The sequence below is a fragment of the Crinia signifera genome, chromosome 1 (assembly GCF_055691185.1).
Source record: "Crinia signifera chromosome 1, ASM5569118v1, whole genome shotgun sequence".
NCBI classification, from domain to species: Eukaryota; Metazoa; Chordata; class Amphibia; order Anura; family Myobatrachidae; genus Crinia; species Crinia signifera.
Window position 1 is genome coordinate 13,664,648 of NC_139217.1, and position 20,754 is coordinate 13,685,401.

General features: G+C 50.0%; 1 protein-coding gene across 2 annotated transcripts in view; it reads left to right on the forward strand.

Moving 5' to 3' along the window:
* SLC40A1 (solute carrier family 40 member 1) overlaps positions 1 to 20,754 on the forward strand; it is a 78,149-nt gene that overhangs the window by 36,802 nt on the left and 20,593 nt on the right. For both annotated transcript variants that reach the window (XM_083179195.1, XM_083179200.1), the window contains exon 3: positions 19,514 to 19,673. In XM_083179195.1, coding sequence (XP_083035321.1) covers positions 19,514 to 19,673 — 160 coding nt within the window. The remainder of the gene's footprint in view (positions 1 to 19,513; positions 19,674 to 20,754) is intronic.

Consider the following 20,754-nt stretch of genomic DNA (forward strand, 5'->3'; position numbering starts at 1 on the left):
GAAGCATTTTACTTCATATTAGACTTTTATATCTTTGGCAGATCCAAACTTACTGTTATTTCATGAAAAGTGCTGGGTTAATCTGCTGCTGTATACAAAATCTGTTGCTGTTTAGAATTTTGTTAAGTCAATTAATGTATAAGAAGTAATGAATATAATTAGGGCACAGGGGTGGAACCATAGTTCTCACAGCAACTAAGTTTGTAAGTTAAGTTTTTAAGGGGTACATGCTTGGCCTTAGCAGGGAAGTAATACTGCTGACGCTGGGTGCAAAGTAGATGGGCCCTTTAACAGATTATACATTAAAAAATAAATAAATAAATGGGTGCACACATAACTGCACAGTACAGGTAACCGCTCAGTGCACGTTAGCTTGCCAATTAGGCGGAATGTGCTGGAAATTCGGAAAAGGAATAAGCAAAGCAGAATAATCACAGTCAAATGAAAGTCATTTTGTGTAACATGGGTGGTAAACAGCTTAGTGAAATGTCCAATGCCAACGGGGCTTCATGGGATGTTACAAATTTCCATGGGAGTAGCTATTCAGTCACTTGTATTCGGATAGAGGCAGGGTAGGAAAGGGAAAAAGGAGAATGGAGCATGGAGGTGGCATTATAGGATTATTGCTCAGGTTTGGGAGACTGCATGATGCAACGTATTTACACACAGAACAAACTAACATGCTTTATGTCACCTCGCAGTGCAACCCTTCCTCTTCCACATGCAGATGCCTAATGATCGGAGGAGGTGGGCAGGCTGATGACCCTGACGGACGCTGAGATACGGCAATGCCGAAAGCGTAGTATGCAAACAGACTCTTTCTTGACAGGAGTTCTAGTGTGGTGGCAAAATGATGGTATAACCAGGTTCCAATGGCCCATACATTGTATGTGCATAAAGTAGCAAGAGCCTTACATTTGCCATAGTGAAGAAAGCATTAGTGACAGCGGCACGGAGCAGCTGCAGGTCAGTCGGAGACGTGTTAGCGCAGGGAGTCCAAAGCGCATGCCGAAAGGCCAGGTCATGGGAAATTCAGGCTCATCCAACACCTGTCATTCCCAGCAGGAAAATCAGTGAATGACGCCTTGGAAAAGCAACAGTGAGCGTGGCTTACCAGTCTTTTCAAGAGGCGCTCAGAATAGTGCGCAGCTGCGGGGTACAGGCCCAATTGGGGAAGATATCGAATCAGCATTTAGGCTCCTCCCCCTTCACCCATATAGTCACGGATTCATGGGACTAAAGTTCAAGGGCAGTTATTATGTGGATCTATGCTTACCCATGGATGGCGCCATTTTTGAAAAATTCAGCATGTTCCTGCACTGGTGCGTTGAGGTGGGGACAGGCTGCAGGACATTTGCGCACCATCTGGATGACTTTCTAAGGGTCGGCCAGGCGAACACTGACACATGCAAGCGTCTGTTAAAATCCACGTATGCGCTGTTCCACACTTTTGGGGTTCCCATAGCAACGGAGAAAACAGAGGGGCCTATGAACAAACTGTCGTATCTGGGAATAGAAATACATACCACCGACAGGCGGTGTAGATTACCAGAGGACAAGGTTGCTGGCATTATGAGGCTGACTGGGGGAGCATGCCAGAGCAGACAAGATTACACTAAAACATCTCCAATCATTGCTGGGGTCACTGAATTTCACATGCAGGGTTATCCCTATGGGCAGAATCTTCTGCCGACCAGGGCTGGCAACAGAAATCTTGGGGCCTGGTACACTGATATATCTAGGGGGCCCAATACCCGGCCCCCTTGAGCAGAACATTGTTAGTATTATGCATATTAAACATGTTTTTTATTGTTACAAAGGAAATAGAATTAATATTCACTAATATCGGAGGGAGGTTCCAGTCAAGTACCCAGGAATCCAGGCAGGTGCCTTTTTAAACCATTGCTAGGCACTGCACTGACACAGCCATGCTTATAGCCCCCGAGTCCCTCAGAACCTTGGGGTCCCTCACAAGCTTGAGACCCGGTACAAGTGACCCCCTTGACCCCCCCCTGTCACCTGCCCTGCTGCCGACAACTGGAAAGGGCCACAGCAGGGGTAAGAAAGACGCATCATCCGATTAAGCTGACAACAGAAATCGGAGAAGGCATGTTGATGTGGGAAACGTTTCTAAGGGAATTTAATGGTATTCGCATCTCTCCAGCACCGCCTGTGGCGAGCAAGAGGCTGCAGCTGTACACCGATGCAGCAGGGTCTTGTGGTTTTGGGGCATATCTCGTGGGAGAAAGGTGCGCATCCCAGTGGCCGCAGAGCTGGGTCGGAGCAGGGCTGACCAGAAACATGCTGCTGCTAGAGCTAATCCCGATCATAGTAGTGTTGGAGTTGTGGGGTAACAGGTTAGCCAACAAGGAAATAACCTTCTGGCGTGACAACATGGGGGTGGTTCAAGCAGTCAACAGGCAGAGTGTCTTCTCCCCACCAGCGATCAACCTGATAAGGCATTTGGTATTGGTTTGCCTGCGGCACAACATTAACTTTCGCGCCAAGCACGTCCCAGGGGTAGATAACATCAGTGCGGATGCCTACTCAAGGGGAAAGTTGAAAGCCTTTAGGGAAGCGGCACCACATGCGCAGCCGCAAGGTTCAACATGTCCACCTCATTTATGGAAGGTTGTCAAGATGGCGTGAACAAGCTGGTGAAAGACTAGTTAGCGCCTGTGTCAGGGAGAAGCTGCAGCTCATGGCGGCAGTAAAGGGCGCATGCTAAGAGCTTGTTAAGGCAGCGATGCTCAGAGAGGCATTCGCAACACCCTTTAGGAACAGGGGTCTCCAGCGGTCTGTTTTCTTTACAGGAGGAGAATGAGGACTCCCAGAACAGGGTCCAAGGGTGAGATACGGTGGGGAAGCAGTTCAGTTCAGGAGTAGAGAAGAGCGTGCAGATGGTTACATGTAGGTTCTAGATTAATAGGGCGAGGGAAGGTCACGGTGAGGTGGCGGGCTATGGTTCTAGGAACCTAGCGTTGGCGGAAGTACTGCGGGCCAGCCAAAGATTGGCGCCAGGAAACGGAGGCACCCCAGAAGAGGGGGTGCAAGATCCAAGGCCTGGCGTCGAGGGGGGCAATTGGGGGGCCCCGGGCGGGTACAGGTTTCAGTTGCGAGAAGGGGCCCCCCTCCCCGGGCGGCTTGATTCAGTTACGTTGGAGGGCTGGTGGACCGCAGTGCTATCTTTGCCACCTGAGCGAGTAAGATTATATTTGTAATCTGATTAATAAATGTGACCTTTAATTCGCCAAAATAAATGACTCAGTTTGATTATTCCAGGTAAAGGGAAAAGGGAGGGGCAGTTTCAATGGTGGGTTTCTTAGTCTGTTAGGGTTAAAAGAATGGCGGGAGCATCAGACGCTCAGAGGTTTAAAAGGAGCGAACGGCGAATAGCCAGGAGAGACCATAAACTATTAAGTCTGGGCTACCAAAGGCCATGAAGTGCTCCCATTGTCTAGCTGTTATCAGGATGGGGGCAGGGATGTAGCAGGAACTGAATAGGGGGAAGGAAAGAGAGAAGCAGGTAATAGGCGCCTCCCCATGGGAGTAGACCCATACTTAAGGACAGGACAGGTATGGGGGAGGATCAGAGAGAGCAAGAGGGCACGCAGTAAGGATTGTCCCACCCACCCACCCTTGGACGAAGAAGGAGCAACATCCAAACAGCATCTAGTTACAGCAGAGATAGTCTTAACAGAAACGGAAGTACTGCGGGCCAGCCAAAGTTTGGCGCCAGGAAACTGAGGCACCCCAGAAGAGGGGGTGCAAGATCCAAGGCCTGGCATCGGAGGGGGCAATTGGGGGACCCTGGGCAGTGCTAGATACAGCAGAGATTGTCTTAACAGAGGCGGAAGTACTGCGGGCCAGCCAAAGATTGGCGCCAGGAAACGGAGGCACCCCAGAAGAGGGGGTGCAAGATCCAAGGCCTGGCGTCGAGGGGGGCAATTGGGGGGCCCCGGGCGGGTACAGGTTTCAGTTGCGAGAAGGGGCCCCCCTCCCCGGGCGGCTTGATTCAGTTACGTTGGAGGGCTGGTGGACCGCAGTGCTATCTTTGCCACCTGAGCGAGTAAGATTATATTTGTAATCTGATTAATAAATGTGACCTTTAATTCGCCAAAATAAATGACTCAGTTTGATTATTCCAGGTAAAGGGAAAAGGGAGGGGCAGTTTCAATGGTGGGTTTCTTAGTCTGTTAGGGTTAAAAGAATGGCGGGAGCATCAGACGCTCAGAGGTTTATGACCCTCCCCCTATACCTGGCCTTCCTTAAGTATGGTGATACGCCCTGAGGAGGGGTCACTTTACCTATTTCTTCTCTGCCCTCCCCCCTTGTTACCTTCCCACTTTCCCTGCTGTTCCCCACTGCATATGGGATTACAATGGTAATGGAGCACACACCAGGGATCAAAGCGCTATAACCAACAACCAATTACTACTGATCCGCTTTGTCTACTGCTGGGCTGAAGAGCTGATCAGCATCCGGTTCTGCGAGCGTCACCTGGGCATATCGCAGAAGACGACGTGATTATTAATAATAATGTAATGCGGGAGGCCTGCACTGTTGATCTGCTATCACCAGCGCATTGGTGGCCCAGGCACCATCGTGGAATCGTGTACCAAGATCTACAGTGACTGCTGGAGGGCATATAACACGCAGCAGTTGGAGCAGGCTGGGTACCACCGCGCGAAGATCAATCATAGGTACCACTTTGTGGATCCCGACACCGGGGTTCACACCCAGAACATAGAAAGGTTGTGGGGTGCTTGCAAGTGGCGCAATAAGCGCCAAAGGGGGACCCCGCGTCATCACCTGGACTCGTATCTCCAGGAGTTTATCTGGAGGAAGAGTGTAGGTGCAGAGGACCCATTGAAGCATATCCTTCACGGGCTGACCCTGCTCCCCCAAGTGGACAAAGTCGACGCCGCAGACCCAGAGTCGACAGCATTAACCTCAGCAGCTGCTTCCTGTTCAAGTGGTGGTGATGATGGCACTGCAGATCCCTAATTATGACTTTTACTAGATTTTCTTTCTTTTTTTTGTGTCTTTTATTGTTCTTTAAAATAATTATATTGTTATTGAATCATTATTTCCTCATTAATCTTCGTTATCTTTTACTAAAAAACAGTTAACAGTTAACACATGTCGTCATTACGGTCTTAGGTGTATGGTTTTGCAGGTGTGAATGTGTTCCTGAAACACCCCCACCATCCACGCCATCCCGAAGCGTGGCGAGCGCAGCGAGCCCGCGAGGGGCGGCGGTACGCGTCCTCCGACCTTTTCATACCCCCATTATCCACGTCGGTGTGGAGTTGATTTTCTATAGTGTGGCGAGCCGGAAGCGTGGCGAGCGCAGCGAGCCCCGCGAGAGGACGCAGATTACTTTACATGTATTCCGCGTCCCCTCGCGGGGCTCGATACGCCACACTATATAAATTCAACTGTTTTGCACACTGTACCCCTATGTACCCCACTGTATGCCGGTGCTGTACATAGACGTCTGAATTTTGCGTCTACTACTTAGATGCTATAGTGTCTAAGTAGTAGACACAAAATACAGACGCACCCTTTAACGGTGTGCCGGGCCGTATATTTATCTGTGGAACTACAAGTACCACAATGACTTTTAGCGCTAGGCTGCCTCGGAGTCACTACGCTGACAATGTAGTTTGAGCTGGAGCTATGAAACTACACAAGTAACATAGCAACCTGTCAGCGCTGAGCTGCCGCAGAGTCACTACACTGACAGGTCATTATGGCACCTGTAGTTCCACGGATACATATTTCAAGCTGGGATGACTACGCTACACTGACTACACTACGCTACTTCTTACTGACTATGGTACGCTACTTCTGACTGACTACGCTAGCTGACTATAGACGCTGTTTCTGACTGGGACGCTAGCTGACTATAGACGCTGTTTCTGACGGGGAAGCTACTTTTGACTATGGCCAACTAGACGCTGTTTCTGAGTACGCTAAAAACTAGACACTATTTTGCAGATTTTGACAGCTATAAGGCAGTCTGGCAGGCCTCCAGGATTCAAACAGGGAAACAGGCGCTACGCTGATAACGTAGCTTAGTACAGTAAGGAAGTCTGGCAAGCTGCCAAGTTTCAAACACCGAGTAAACACAGAGTCAGCGCGCGGTGGAGCCGTGAAACTACACAAACCGTACTAACATATGTGGCTGGCATGGCGATGCGGTGACGGAAGCCTCCCGCGATACCTGTAATGTGGTGTGCGGGGGGTCTCCGTCACCTCCCTGCCACCTCCTGCTCCCCTCACGCCGGGGACAGCTAAGCAGGCTGTCCCCGGCGCCACCTATTTCCCCTGCAGTCGGAAGAACATCCGGCTGCGTCACTGATAGAGAAAGGTTTTTCCTTCCGGGACCAGGAGGACCTGGACCAGGAAAGCCAGAAGGAGGGGGAGAGGGGGGTCGGCCAGTTTGCGGCGGAGGCAGCGAAAAGAAGCCCATAGACACCTTTGGGTGGCGATACCCTATTATGCAGTAATGGTGCGGCTGGCAAAAACAGGGGTTTTACCGCATTTTCCCCTTAGTACATCTCACCCTATAGGAGCGGTTAGATAGGTAGGATGAGAACCAAGAGAGGGCTGTGTCTTTAAGACCTAGGAATTGTAGTATTTGTATGAGAAGTGTGTGAAAAACAGTGTCAAAAGCAGCAGAGAGATCTAGAAGAATTAGTAGTGAATAGTGGCCTTTAGACTTAGCAGTGACCAGATCATTCATAACTTTAGTCAGTGCTGTCTCTGTGGAGTGTTGGGCATGAAAGCCTGACTGAAGCGGGTCCAGTAAGTTGTGCGAGTTAAGAAAGCGTGTGAGGCGAGTGTAAGCAAGTCTCTCAAGTAGTTTGGAGGTGCATGGAAGTTGAGAAATGGGACGGTAGTTTGAGAGAGAGCTTGGATCAGAATTCTGTTTTTTCAGAATCGGAGTAATAACTGCTTGTTTGAACAATGAAGGAAAGACACCAGTAGTGAAAGAGGTTACAGATTTTAGTTAAGATTGGGATGAGCACAGGAGACAGAGATTTACTTATTTGCGAGGGTATAGGGTCAAGAGGAGAGGTAGTAGAGTGGGAGGCAGAGAAAAGTGCAGATACTTCATCTTCATTTGTGGGATCAAATGAAGGAAATGCTTCAGAGGGCTCAGGTATGGAATTGAGCATATCACCAACTGAGTTGGAGCATACCAATTCATCTCTGATCTTGTCAATCTTATCCCTGAAGTGAGAAGCAAGATCTTGTGCATGGATAGTGGTTGGTGGCTTGGGTGAGGGAGGGTTGAGAAGGGATATAAATGTATTAAAAAGACGTTTCGGGTTAGAAGCTTGAGCAGAAATTAGAGTTTGGAAATATGTTTGTTTGGCAGTTTCCAGGGCATATCTATAAGTCTGGTAGATATTCTTATATGTAAAGAAATCCATTGGACTGTGAGATTTACGCCATTTACGCTCAGCTTTGCGTGAGATATTTGGTACTTGTGTAGTTTCACGGCGCTGTCTGTCTCTGAACCTTGGCATCCTGCCAGAGGCTCTGTTTACCTGTGCGCGTGCCGCTCTAGCTCTGTCTGACTGTGCGTGTGCCGCTCTAGCTCTGCCTGACTGCGCGTGCCGCTCTAGCTCTGTCTGACTGTGCGCGTGCCGCTCTAGCTCTGTCTGACTGTGCGCGTGCCGCTCTAGCTCTGTCTGACTGTGCGCGTGCCGCTCTAGCTGTAAGCTACATATTGTCAGCTACGTTATTAGCGTAGCGCCGGGCAGCAGCACAGGTCACTGTGGTACTTGTAGTTCCACAGTGAAATAGGCAGCCCTGCGCACAGCTGACAAGGGGGGCATGTAAAAGTGGACACCCCGGGCACACCCAGGCACACCTCTGTTAAAGGGGGAGTCCCCCATGCAGACGCTAAATTTAGACGCAAAAGCGTCTGAAACCCGGACTGCCTGCTAGCCGCTTACAAGCCGGGGTTTTTGGACTTAGGCTCTAAAGCCTCTGAATTTAGTTGGGTCTAGGGTACACTATTGAAACCTGTCCACAGTGGCACTAGTCGACGCAACAGCTGTCGACCTTGTAAATTCCACTATCCACGCCAACCCGAAGCGTGGCGAGCGGCGGCGGTATGCGTCATACGACCTTTTCATACCCCCACTATCCACGTCGGCGTGGAGTTGATTTTAGAAAGTGTGGCGAGCGCAGCGAGCCACCGAGCCCGATGCCCCCTGTAGTGCTGCTTACTCACATAATGCCCCTGTAGTGCTGCTTACTCACATAATGCCCCCCTGTAGTGCTGCTTACTCACATAAGGCCCCTGTAGTGCTGCTTACTTACATAATGCCCCTGTAGTACTGCTTACTCATATAATGCCCCTGTAGTGCTGCTTACTCACATAATGCCCCTGTAGCGCTGCTTACTCACATAATGCCCCCTGTAGTGCTGCTTACTCGCATAATGCCCCCTGTAGTGCTGCTTACTCACATAATGCCCCCTGTAGTGCTGCTAACTCACATAATGCCCCTGTAGTGCTGCTTACTCACATAATGCCCCTGTAGTGCTGCTTACTCACATAATGCCCCCTGTAGTGCTGCTTACTCACATAATGCCCCCCTGTAGTGCTGCTTACTCACATAATGCTCCTGTAGTGCTGCTTACTCACATAATGCCCCCTGTAGTACTGCTTACTCACATAATGCCCCTGTAGTGCTGCTTACTCACATAATGCCCCTGTAGTGCTGCTTACTCACATAATGCCCCCCTGTAGTGCTGCTTACTCACATAATGTCCCCTGTAGTGCTGCTTACTCACATAATGCCCCCCTGTAGTGCTGCTTACTCACATAATGCTCCTGTAGTGCTGCTTACTCACATAATGCCCCCTGTAGTACTGCTTACTCACATAATGCCCCTGTAGTGCTGCTTACTCACATAATGCCCCCTGTAGTGCTGCTTACTCACATAATGTCCCCTGTAGTGCTGCTTTCTCACATAATGCCCCTGTAGTGCTGCTTACTCACATAATGCCCCTGTAGTGCTGCTTACTCACATAATGCCCCTGTAGTGCTGCTTACCCACATAATGCCCCCTGTAGTGCTGCTTACTCACATAATGCCCCTGTAGCGCTGCTTACTCACATAATGCCCCCCTGTAGTGCTGCTTACTCACATAATGCCCCTATAGTGTTGCTTACTCACATAATGCCCCCTGTAGTGCTGCTTACTCGCATAATGCCCCCTGTAGTGCTGCTTACTCACATAATGCCCCCTGTAGTGCTGCTAACTCACATAATGCCCCCTGTAGTGCTGCTAACTCACATAATGCCCCCTGTAGTGCTGCTTACTCACATAATGCCCCTGTAGTGCTGCTTACTCACATAATGCCCCTGTAGTGCTGCTTACTCACATAATGCCCCCTGTAGTGCTGCTTACTCACATAATGCCCCCCTGTAGTGCTGCTTACTCACATAATGCCCCTGTAGTGCTGCTTACTCACATAATGCCCCCTGTAGTACTGCTTACTCATATAATGCCCCTGTAGTGCTGCTTACTCACATAATGCCCCTGTAGTGCTGCTTACTCACACAATGCCCCCTGTAGTGCTGCTTACTCACATAATGCCCCCTGTAGTGCTGCTTTCTCACATAATGCCCCTGTAGCGCTGCCTACTCACATAATGCCCCTGTAGTGCTGCTTACTCACATAATGCCCCCTGTAGTGCTGCTTACTCACATAATGCCCCCTGTAGTGCTGCTTTCTCACATAATGCCCCCTGTAGTGCTGCTTACTCACATAATGCCCCCTGTAGTGCTGCTAACTCACATAATGCCCCCTGTAGTGCTGCTTACTCACATAATGCCCCTGTAGTGCTGCTTACTCACATAATGCCCCTGTAGTGCTGCTTACTCACATAATGCCCCTGTAGTGCAGCTTACTCACATAATGCCCCCTGTAGTGCTGCTTACTCACATAATGCCCCCCTGTAGTGCTGCTTACTCACATAATGCCCCCCTGTAGTGCTGCTTACTCACATAATGCCCCTGTAGTGCTACTTACTCACATAATGCCCCCTGTAGTACTGCTTACTCATATAATGCCCCTGTAGTGCTGCTTACTCACATAATGCCCCTATAGTGCTGCTTACTCACATAATGCCCCCTGTAGTGCTGCTTACTCACATAATGCCCCCTGTAGTGCTGCTTACTCACATAATGCCCCCTGTATTGCTGCTTTCTCACATAATGCCCCTGTAGTGCTGCTTACTCACATAATGCCCCTGTAGTGCTGCTTACTCACATAATGCCCCCTGTAGTGCTGCTTACTTACATAATGCCCCCCCTGTAGTGCTGCTTACTCACATAATGCCCCTGTAGTGCTGCTTACACATAACACCCCCTGTAGTGCCACTTACATATGTCATGCCACCCCTATAGTGCTGCTTACACATGTAATGCCCCCCCCCCCCTGGGTTAAATGCTTGTTACCAGGGGGGTTACATGCTTGTTGCCAGGGGGTTACTTGCTTGTTGTCAGGGTGTTACTTGCTTGATGCAATGGTGGTTACATGCTTGTTGCCAGGGGTTTTACATGCTTGTTGCCAGGGGGGTTACATGCTTGTTGCCAGGGGGTTACTTGCTTGTTGCTAGGAGGTTACTTGCTTGTTGCCAGGGGGTTACATGCTTGTTGCCAGGGGGTTACTTGCTTGTTGCCAGGGGGGTTACATGCTTGTTCCCAGGGTGGTTACATGTTTGTTGCCAGGGGGGTTACATGCTTGTTCCCAGGGGTTGATGGGGCACCACACACCAGTGTTTGTATGTCACGGCTCCTGCTAGCAAAACTAGAACTTTTGTTAACACCGAGGCAAGAGAGTAAATTGGTGACCCCCTTCCACGGCCGACCTCCCACCCGCCCTGCACCTCACCCCACTATATCTCTGCCGAAACCTGTGCCCCCCCCCCAGGGTCTTTCCTGTGCCATGGTCTATATAGCCAATGCATGACATCACTTGACATCCACCCTCACTGCCCCGCTACCCTCACTGCCCCAATATCCACACTGCCCCCAATACCCACACTGCCCCCAATACCGACACTGCCACCTATGCCCAGACTGCCCCCAATACCCACACTGCCCCCTATACCGACACTGCCACCTATGCCCAGACTGCCCCCAATATCCACACTGCCCCCAGTACCCACACTGCCACCTATGCCCAGACTGCCCACAATACCCACACTGCCACCTATGCCCACACTGCCCCCATACCCCCCCCTGGGCCCAATACCCATGCTGCCACCTATGCCCACACTGCCCCCATACCCCCCCCGGGCCCAATACCCATGCTGCCACCTATGCCCACACGGCCCCCAATACCCAAACTGTCCCTTTATGAAACTCCTCTCTGGGAGAAGCCCGGAGAGGAGTGAAAGGGGGGCGGGGCGAGGCTGACGTTACCAAGCGCCACCCCCATGACAGGCAGCCGCATCAATTTGCAGGTCTGTGGATGTGGGAGGGGCTAAAATGACAGGAATCACATCATTTTAGCCCCACCCCCTCCCCACGGACCCGCAAAATTCGTAGTTTTATACCACGGGGAAGGGGGGAGCCGTTGCTGTGGGGAAAATGCGGGAGACATGCCCACCTTCCTGGGGGGCCCGATTTGTGGGACACTTACACCCATTCCGGGAGGGTAGGAAAGTATGAATTAGTGTAGCGCGTACCCTTCACTCGCCATGCTGCGCACCAGGTGCATCGTTCTCACCACACTTTACCGGATCCCATGTGGGCGCAAAGCCCTAAAAAATAAAATACAAAATTACATTAAAAAATCATGAAAAACGCACGTCGACTTTTTCTCGTGTCAACCTATTAAATGTCGACCTATCATCAGGATCGTATGTACAGTAGGTGATGGGTAGACGTCACATGTCGCAGTCATGTGACGTGACTGATGTGTGCACAGCTGGGGGAAGCCACAGTAATGTTGTTTATTATGGTGAGCACCACGAGGGGTTAATGTCCTGGCTGCCTGACAGATTATCCCGGGAGGGGGAAGGGGGAGTCAGGAGGGGGGGGGGGGGGAGTCAGGAGGGGGGGGGGGGGGAGGGGAAGGGGGGAGGGGAGGGCTGACATGGCTGCAGATTCCTGCTGCTGTGATACTAAGGGTGACATTCTATGGGATGCGATTTGGCTTTTTTTGCGTTAATTAGAGCAGAAAATGGCGATATCGCATTTTTCCTTAAAATCGCCAATTTAATGTGATGCGTTAAGGGACTGAAATCGCATATTATGTGCGTTAAGGTATGCTGAGTAAAAGTGCGAGATTAATTCGCATTTTTATCGCATCCAGATGTTTTCCAATACAAAAGTATAGAAGTCGCTTATTTAATGCAATGCGCATTTGCACATCGCATTTTTTAGGTGCCTAATTATCGCACTTTATTTATTTACTTAGTTTGGCGAATTAGCCAGAACCCTGCACAGATCGCAATGTTCTGTGCAGGGTTCTGCTGTAAAAAATAAAACAAAGGGTTAAAAAAACAAAAAAAAACGAGCGCGGGGTCCCCCGCCAGAGTATAACCAGCCCCGGGCTCACTGAGCCGGTGCTGGTGACATAAAATCAGGGTCCCCGACAAATAGGGGTCCCCTTGATTTCATGAAACCAGCACCAGGCTCAAGGTCCGGCGCTGGTTCCCAAAATACGGGGGACAAAATGACTAGGGGTCCCCCGTATTTTAAGAACCAGCACCGGACACAACCAGCCAGCAGGGTAATGCCACAGCCGGGGGAAACTTATTATATAAGCTCCCGCAGCCAAAGCATTAACCCTGTGGCTGGTCAGCATGGGCAGGGGTCCTAAGGAAGTGGGGACCCCCCCAAATGAAGGGTCCCCCCCCTCCAGGACTTACCAGCCCATGCTGATAGTCCGGGGCTGTCCCCGATGCCCCTGGGCGGTGGGCATCGGGCTGATGGCTTGTGTAAAAAAAAGAATTCAAACTATTGTTTTATACTGGCGAACTATGAGTCCCAGCAAGCCTACCCCGCATGCTGGGACTTGGAGAACCACAAGTCCCAGCATGCGGGGCATTAAAAGGCCCGCTGGCACTTGTAGTTCTGCAGTACAAAAAATAGTTAACAAAAACACACTGACACACTGTAAAATAAAAGTTTAATACACACAAAACACACACACACACTGATACTTACCTACCTTGAGCTCGTAGGTCGGTCCCTGGATCCTGGGTCCGTCCTCCGGGGCTCCAGGGCAGAAGAGTCCGGTTCCGGGGCCTTGGTCCTGGTTCCGGAGCTGGTCCTGGGGTTCCTGGGGCTCCTGGGCTGCAGAATCCGGGGTCCGGGATCCGAGGTAGTCCCCAGGGGTACCTAAGGAAGCTAATCCAACTCACCTGGTCCCCGGCGACGACCTCGGAATCCTCTCCGGTGACAGCGCTGCTCCCATCTGGTACCCGGCTCGCAGGACTTTGACAGGCGCAGAGATGTTTCCTCCTCGCGTCTCTGCACAGAATGATTTCTTGGCCAATCAGGAGCCGAGAAAGTCGGCTCCTGATTGGCCAGAAATCATTCTAACTAGAGACGCCGAGGAGGAAACATCTCTGCTCTAGATGCGCAGAGATGTTACTTCCTCGGCGTCTGTATTCAGAATGATTTCTGGCCAATCAGGAGCCGACTTTCTCGGCTCCTGATTGGCCAGAAATCATTCTGTGCAGAGACGTCGAGGAGAAAACATCTCTGCGCCTGTCAAAGTCCTGCGAGCCGGGTACCAGATGGGAGCAGCGCTGTCACCGGAGAGGATTCCGAGGTCGTCGCCGGGGACCAGGTGAGTTGGATTTGCTTCCTTAGGTACCCCTGGGGACTACCTCGGATCCCGGACCCCGGATTCTGCAGCCCAGGAGCCCCGGAACCCCAGGACCAGCCCCGAAACCAGGACCAAGGCCCCGGAACCGGACTCTTCTGCCCTGGAGCCCCGGAGGACGGACCCAGGACCCAGGGACCGACCTACGGGCTCAAGGTAGGTAAGTATCAGTGTGTGTGTGTGTTTTGTGTGTATTAAACTTTTATTTTACAGTGTGTCAGTGTGTTTTTGTTAACTATTTTTTGTACTGCAGAACTACAAGTGCCAGCGGGCCCTTTAATGCCCCGCATGCTGGGACTTGTGGTTCTCCAAGTCCCAGCATGCGGGGTAGGCTTGCTGGGACTCATAGTTCGCCAGTATAAAACAATAGTTTGAATTCTTTTTTTTACACAAGCCATCAGCCCGATGCCCACCGCCCAGGGGCATCGGGGACAACCCCGGACTATCAGCATGGGCTGGTAAGTCCTGGAGGGGGGGACCCCTTCATTTGGGGGGGTCCCCACTTCCCCAGGACCCCTGCCCATGCTGACCAGCCAGGGGGTTAATGCTTTGGCCGCGGGAGCTTATATAATAAGTTTCCCCCGGCTGTGGCATTACCCTGCTGGCTGGTTGTGTCCGGTGCTGGTTGTTAAAATACGGGGGACCCCTAGTCATTTTGTCCCCCGTATTTTGGGAACCAGCACCGGACCTTGAGCCTGGTGCTGGTTTCATGAAATCAAGGGGACCCCTATTTGTCGGGGACCCTGATTTTATGTCACCAGCACCGGCTCAGTGAGCCCGGGGCTGGTTATGCTCGGGCGGGGGACCCCACGCTCGTTTTTTTTTTTGTTACTTTTGCGTCCTCCTGGAGAGGGGCATGCTGGGAGGTATGGATAATGTAGGATTGCCAGCACCTGTGGGGAGCTAGGTAACTGATAAGAAAGGTGTCACCACAGGTGATGGCAATCATACATTACCAGGGAAGCAAAGGAACAGAGCATTGTGTCCTCCTGGAGAGGGGCATGCTGGGAGGTATGGATAATGTAGGATTGCCAGCACCTGTGGGGAGATAGGTAACTGATAAGAAAGGTGTCCCCACAGGTGCTGGTAATCATACATTACCAGGGAAGCCCAGGGACAGAGCATTGTGTCCTCCTGGAGAGGGGCATGCTGGGAGGTATGGATAATGTAGGATTGCCAGCACCTGTGGGGAGCTAGGTAACTGATAAGAAAGGTGTCACCACAGGTGCTGGTAATCCTACATATTACCAGGGAAGCCCAGGAGCAGAGCACTGTGTCCTCCTGAAGGAGAGGGTCAGGTAGGCAACCCTGTATTAGTTTGAAGTACAAACACCACCCAAATCTAACTCTCTCTGCACATGTTACATCTGCCCCACCTGCAGTGCACATGGTTTTCTCCATTAGCAAACCCAATGTCTTTTAACCATTATACCAGACTTGAAAGGGCCCCGTCATTGACAGCAGCACAGCGGGGTCCAAGTGTGACCGGTCTCTGCCAACACCTACAATAGGCATCAGATGGGTTCTGGCTGGTACTGCTCAGCCTGCACTGCAGCAAGTGATACTGCACCACACACTGCTGCTGGACTGTGACATGAGAGCCGCTGGTGACTGCTGAATGCTCGTTAGGCTGACTCTGACCCACTGACATAGCTGGAGCCGTGCCAATTCACCTACAGGTGATTGCAATGACCTTACGCCTCTGCCCAGAGCCATATGCTATTATTATTCTGGTACTGTACAATATAGATTCTGCCCCATTGGTCTCACATCGGTCATTGAAGAGATAGAGCTTGATTCAGATTTAGCAGCAAAATCTTAATCAGAAGCAATTTGTACCTTATGCTGGGTACATAGTAGATGGCATTAGTAGAAGTTGTAGTACTGGCACACAGCACTAGTACTTAATTGCTGCTCCTGCTCTTCTCGGCATTACTGTGACACTGTCTGGTTCTGATCACCAGGACCAGGCAGTTTTATTTGTATTTTTTTAAGTTTGTGTTTTATATTTGTTTCTTAACAAATGACAACAACTTCACACTGTGCCGCATGCATGGTGGTAATCAGTAACGCCAGATGCATGTACCATTGATCCAAGGACTAGTCTCCCAATCCGAGCTGGACTTTGCAGTGTAGGCAATTCGAGCCGTAGGGGACACTGGGGGGAGGGGGGTGTCCTATTACAGAGCCAGTTACAGCGTCAGTGCATTTGTCTCACACACTCCATCACCCTGAGTGACCTGTAAAACATTCTTTGAATTTAGTAAATAGCTGTAACTGGAGTTATAGTCACTGAGGCTGTGCTGTTTTCATGGCAACATATGAGAGGGGTTATACAGCCTGTTGTATAAAGGGGGGTTATTCATACATGACTGCTGAGCTGTGAATTCACAGGCCAGCCGATTACTCGCTGCGCATTTGCACGGATCGTAGTAACATGCGCGAGGACATCCAGTAATAAAGTCCAGTGTCTTTCTCTGGCCGTAGGTACGGTGATTGCCAGGAGGTCGGCGTTTGGGTGTGGCATCTGGACATGTCAGGGGACATGCAGGTGCGCCCACACATTTTAGAAAGGATGTTTGATGCCCGCTCCAGCCCCGATGAACCTGATTGTGTTGCACAGCAAGGGTAGCTTCTGGGCTATGCACAAACACTGGGAAATCATTCCGAGGTTCAGTGAGTTGGGAAAGGAGCATTATCATAAGGATCACACACACGGGGACTCAGGTGAAGACTAAGCAGGTCACAGCGTAGCAGATCACCTCCATAGGCAAGCGTAGTTACAGGCAACAGCATACAGGTAATCACAGCATATACAGACTCTTGCAAAATGCTCCACTGTTCCCTACCGTAGCCCACAGCCCGGCCTATCACTCGGGGCGTCGAATCCACCATCAAGAGCAAGAGCACTCTGCCCTGGAAACACTTATATCAGGACATCACAGGTGCTGCTAATTACACACCCGGCTTCTGCCACTGCTCCAAAACCTGGTCTGGATCCTCCACATTACTCTCATGTGGGGAGATGCTGCCTCTGCAGCATGTGCACTGCAGGTGGGGCAGATGTAACATGTGATGTGCCCAGTATAAGTGACTGTGATGCATTGTGTCCTTGCTGCAGGTGGGGCAGATGTACCATGTGATGTGCCCAGTATAAGTGACTGTGATGCATTGTGTCCTTGCTGCAGGTGGGGCAGATGTAACACCGATGCACAATGTGATATGCCCAGTATAAGTGACTGTGATACATTGCGTCCTTGCTGCAGGTGGGGCAGATGTACCATGTGATGTACCCAGTATAAGTTACTGTGATGCATTGTGTCCTTGCTGCAGGTGGGGCAGATGTAACACCGATGCACAATGTGATATGCCCAGTATAAGTGACTGTGATGCATTGTGTCCTTGCTGCAGGTGGGGCAGATGTAACACCGCTGCACAATGTGATGTACCCAGTATAAGTGACTGTGATGCATTGTGTCCTTTCTGCAGGTGGGGCAGATGTAACACCACTGCACAATGTGATGTACCCAGTATAAGTGACTGTGATGTATTTTGTCCTTGCTGCAGGTGGGGCAGATGTAACACCGCTGCACAATGTGATGTACCCAGTATAAGTGACTGTGATGTATTTTGTCCTTGCTGCAGGTGGGGCAGATGTAACACCACTGCAGAATGTGACATGCCCAGTATAAGTGACTGTGATGCATTGTGTCCTTGCTGCAGGTGGGGCAGATGTAACACCGCTGCAGAATGTGACATGCCCAGTATAAGTGACTGTGATGAATTGTGTCCTTGCTTCAGGTGGGGCAGATGTAACACCGCTGCACAATGTGACATGCCCAGTATAAGTGACTGTGATGCATTGTGTCCTTGCTGCAGGTGGGGCAGATGTAACACCACTGCACAATGTGACATGCCCAGTATAAGTGACTGTGATGCATTGTGTCCTTGCTGCAGGTGGGGCAGATGTAACACCGCTGCACAATGTGACATGCCCAGTATAAGTGACTGTGATGTATTGTGTCCTTGCTGCAGGTGGGGCAGATGTAACACCGCTGCACAATGTGACATGCACAGTATAAGTGACTGTGAGGCATTGTGTCCTTGCTGCAGGTGGGGCAGATGTACCATGTGATATACCCAGTATAAGTGACTGTGATGCATTGTGTCCTTGCTGCAGGTGGGGCAGATGTAACACCACTGCAGAATGTGACATGCCCAGTATAAGTGACTGTGATGCATTGTGTGCTTGCTGCAGGTGGGGCAGATGTAACACCACTGCACAATGTGACATGCCCAGTATAAGTGACTGTGATGCATTGTGTCCTTGCTGCAGGTGGGGCAGATGTAACACTACTGCAGAATGTGACATGCCCAGTATAAGTGACTGTGATGCATTGTGTCCTTGCTGCAGGTGGGGCAGATGTAACACCGCTGCACAATGTGACATGCCCAGTATAAGAGACTGTGATGTATTTTGTCCTTGCTGCAGGTGGGGCAGATGTAACACCGCTGCACAATGTGACATGCCCAGTATAAGTGACTGTGATGCATTGTGTCCTTGCTGCAGGTGGGGCAGATGTAACACCACTGCACAATGTGACATGCCCAGTATAAGTGACTGTGAGGCATTGTGTCCTTGCTGCAGGTGGGGCAGATGTACCATGTGATGTACCCAGTATAAGTGACTGTGATGTATTTTGTCCTTGCTGCAGGTGGGGCAGATGTAACACCACTGCACAATGTGACATGCCCAGTATAAGTGACTGTGATGTATTGTGTCCTTGCTGCAGGTGGGGCAGATGTAACATCGCTGCACAATGTGACATGCCCAGTATAAGTGACTGTGATGTATTGTGTCCTTGCTGCAGGTGGGGCAGATGTAACAACGATGCACAATGCGACATGCCCAGTATAAGTGACTGTGATGCATTGTGTCCTTGCTGCAGGTGGGGCAGATGTAACACCACTGCAGAATGTGACATGCCCAGTATAAGTGACTGTGATTTATTGTGTCCTTGCTGCAGGTGGGGCAGATGTACCATGTGATGTACCCAGTATAAGTGACTGTGATGCATTGTGTCCTTGCTGCAGGTGGGGCAGATGTAACACTGCTGCACAATGTGACAAGCCCAGTATAAGTGACTGTGATGCATTTTGTCCTTGCTGCAGGTGGGGCAGATGTAACACCACTGCAGAATGTGACATGCCCAGTATAAGTGACTGTGATGCATTGTGTCCTTACTGCAGGTGGGGCAGATGTAACACCGCTGCACAATGTGATGTACCCAGTATAAGTGACTGTGATGTATTTTGTCCTTGCTGCAGGTGGGGCAGATGTAACACTGCTGCACAATGTGATGTACCCAGTATAAGTGACTGTGATGTATTGTGTCCTTGCTGCAGGTGGGGCAGATGTAACACTGCTGCACAATGTGACATGCCCAGTATAAGTGACTGTGATGTATTTTGTCCTTGCTGCAGGTGGGGCAGATGTAACACCGCTGTACAATGTGACATGCCCAGTATAAGTGACTGTGATGTATTTTGTCCTTGCTGCAGGTGGGGCAGATGTAACACTGCTGCACAATGTGACATGCCCAGTATAAGTGACTGTGATGTATTTTGTCCTTGCTGCAGGGGGACCGCATGTGGCATTTCGCTGTCTCCCTCTTCCTGGTAGAACTTTATGGGAACAGCTTACTGCTTACCGCTGTCTATGGCCTGGTGGTTGCCGGCTCGGTCCTATTGCTGGGAGCCATCCTTGGAGACTGGGTGGATAAGAACCCAAGGCTGAGAGGTAATGTGTGTATATAAGCAGCAGTATATATAAGGTGTATATATGTATAAGATATCAGTGTTTGCTGTGTTGCACAATCACTAAGGCCTCAGTAAACTGCTGAGATATCTGCCATTATTTTTCCCAACCTCCACATCACATTCACGTGATTGTGTATTATAGTCCATGGATGTGGCGCATAGAGTCGCACTGATATAATCACAGCATAAAGCGGGTCAGTGTGATCCTGCGCTGCCTAATATGTACTAATACTGTAACATGTCTGTCTGCGTGCATACATCCAGGGGTGGGTCCAGGAGAAAGCTGCGCATGAGCTCCGGCCTCCGGTCTCCAGTTCCCGGGAACGCCACCCGTCCGCACTCCGGACACCCGGTCTAATTACCGGACCGTCCGGAGTAATTCCAGACGAGTTCTAACCCTATATCACATACTACTATATCGGTGATCTAACCCTATATCACATACTACTATATCAGTGATCTAACCCTATATCACATACTACTATATCGGTGATCTAACCCTATATCACATACTACTGTATCAGTGATCTAACCCTATATCACATACTACTATATCGGTGATCTAACCCTATATCACATACTACTATATCGGTGATCTAACACTAGATCACATACTACTATATCGGTGATCTAACCCTATATCACATACTACTATATCAGTGATCTAACCCTATATCACATACTACTATATCGGTGATCTAACCCTATATCACATACTACTATATCGGTGATCTAACACTAGATCACATACTACTATATCGGTGATCTAACCCTATATCACATACTACTATATCAGTGATCTAACCCTATATCACATACTACTATATTGGTGATCTAACCCTATATCACATACTACTATATCGGTGATCTAACCCTATATCACATACTACTATATCGGTGATCTAACACTAGATCACATACTACTATATCGGTGATCTAACCCTATATCACATACTACTATATCAGTGATCTAACCCTATATCACATACTACTATATCAGTGATCTAACCCTATATCACATACTATTATATCGGTGATCTAACCCTATATCACATACTACT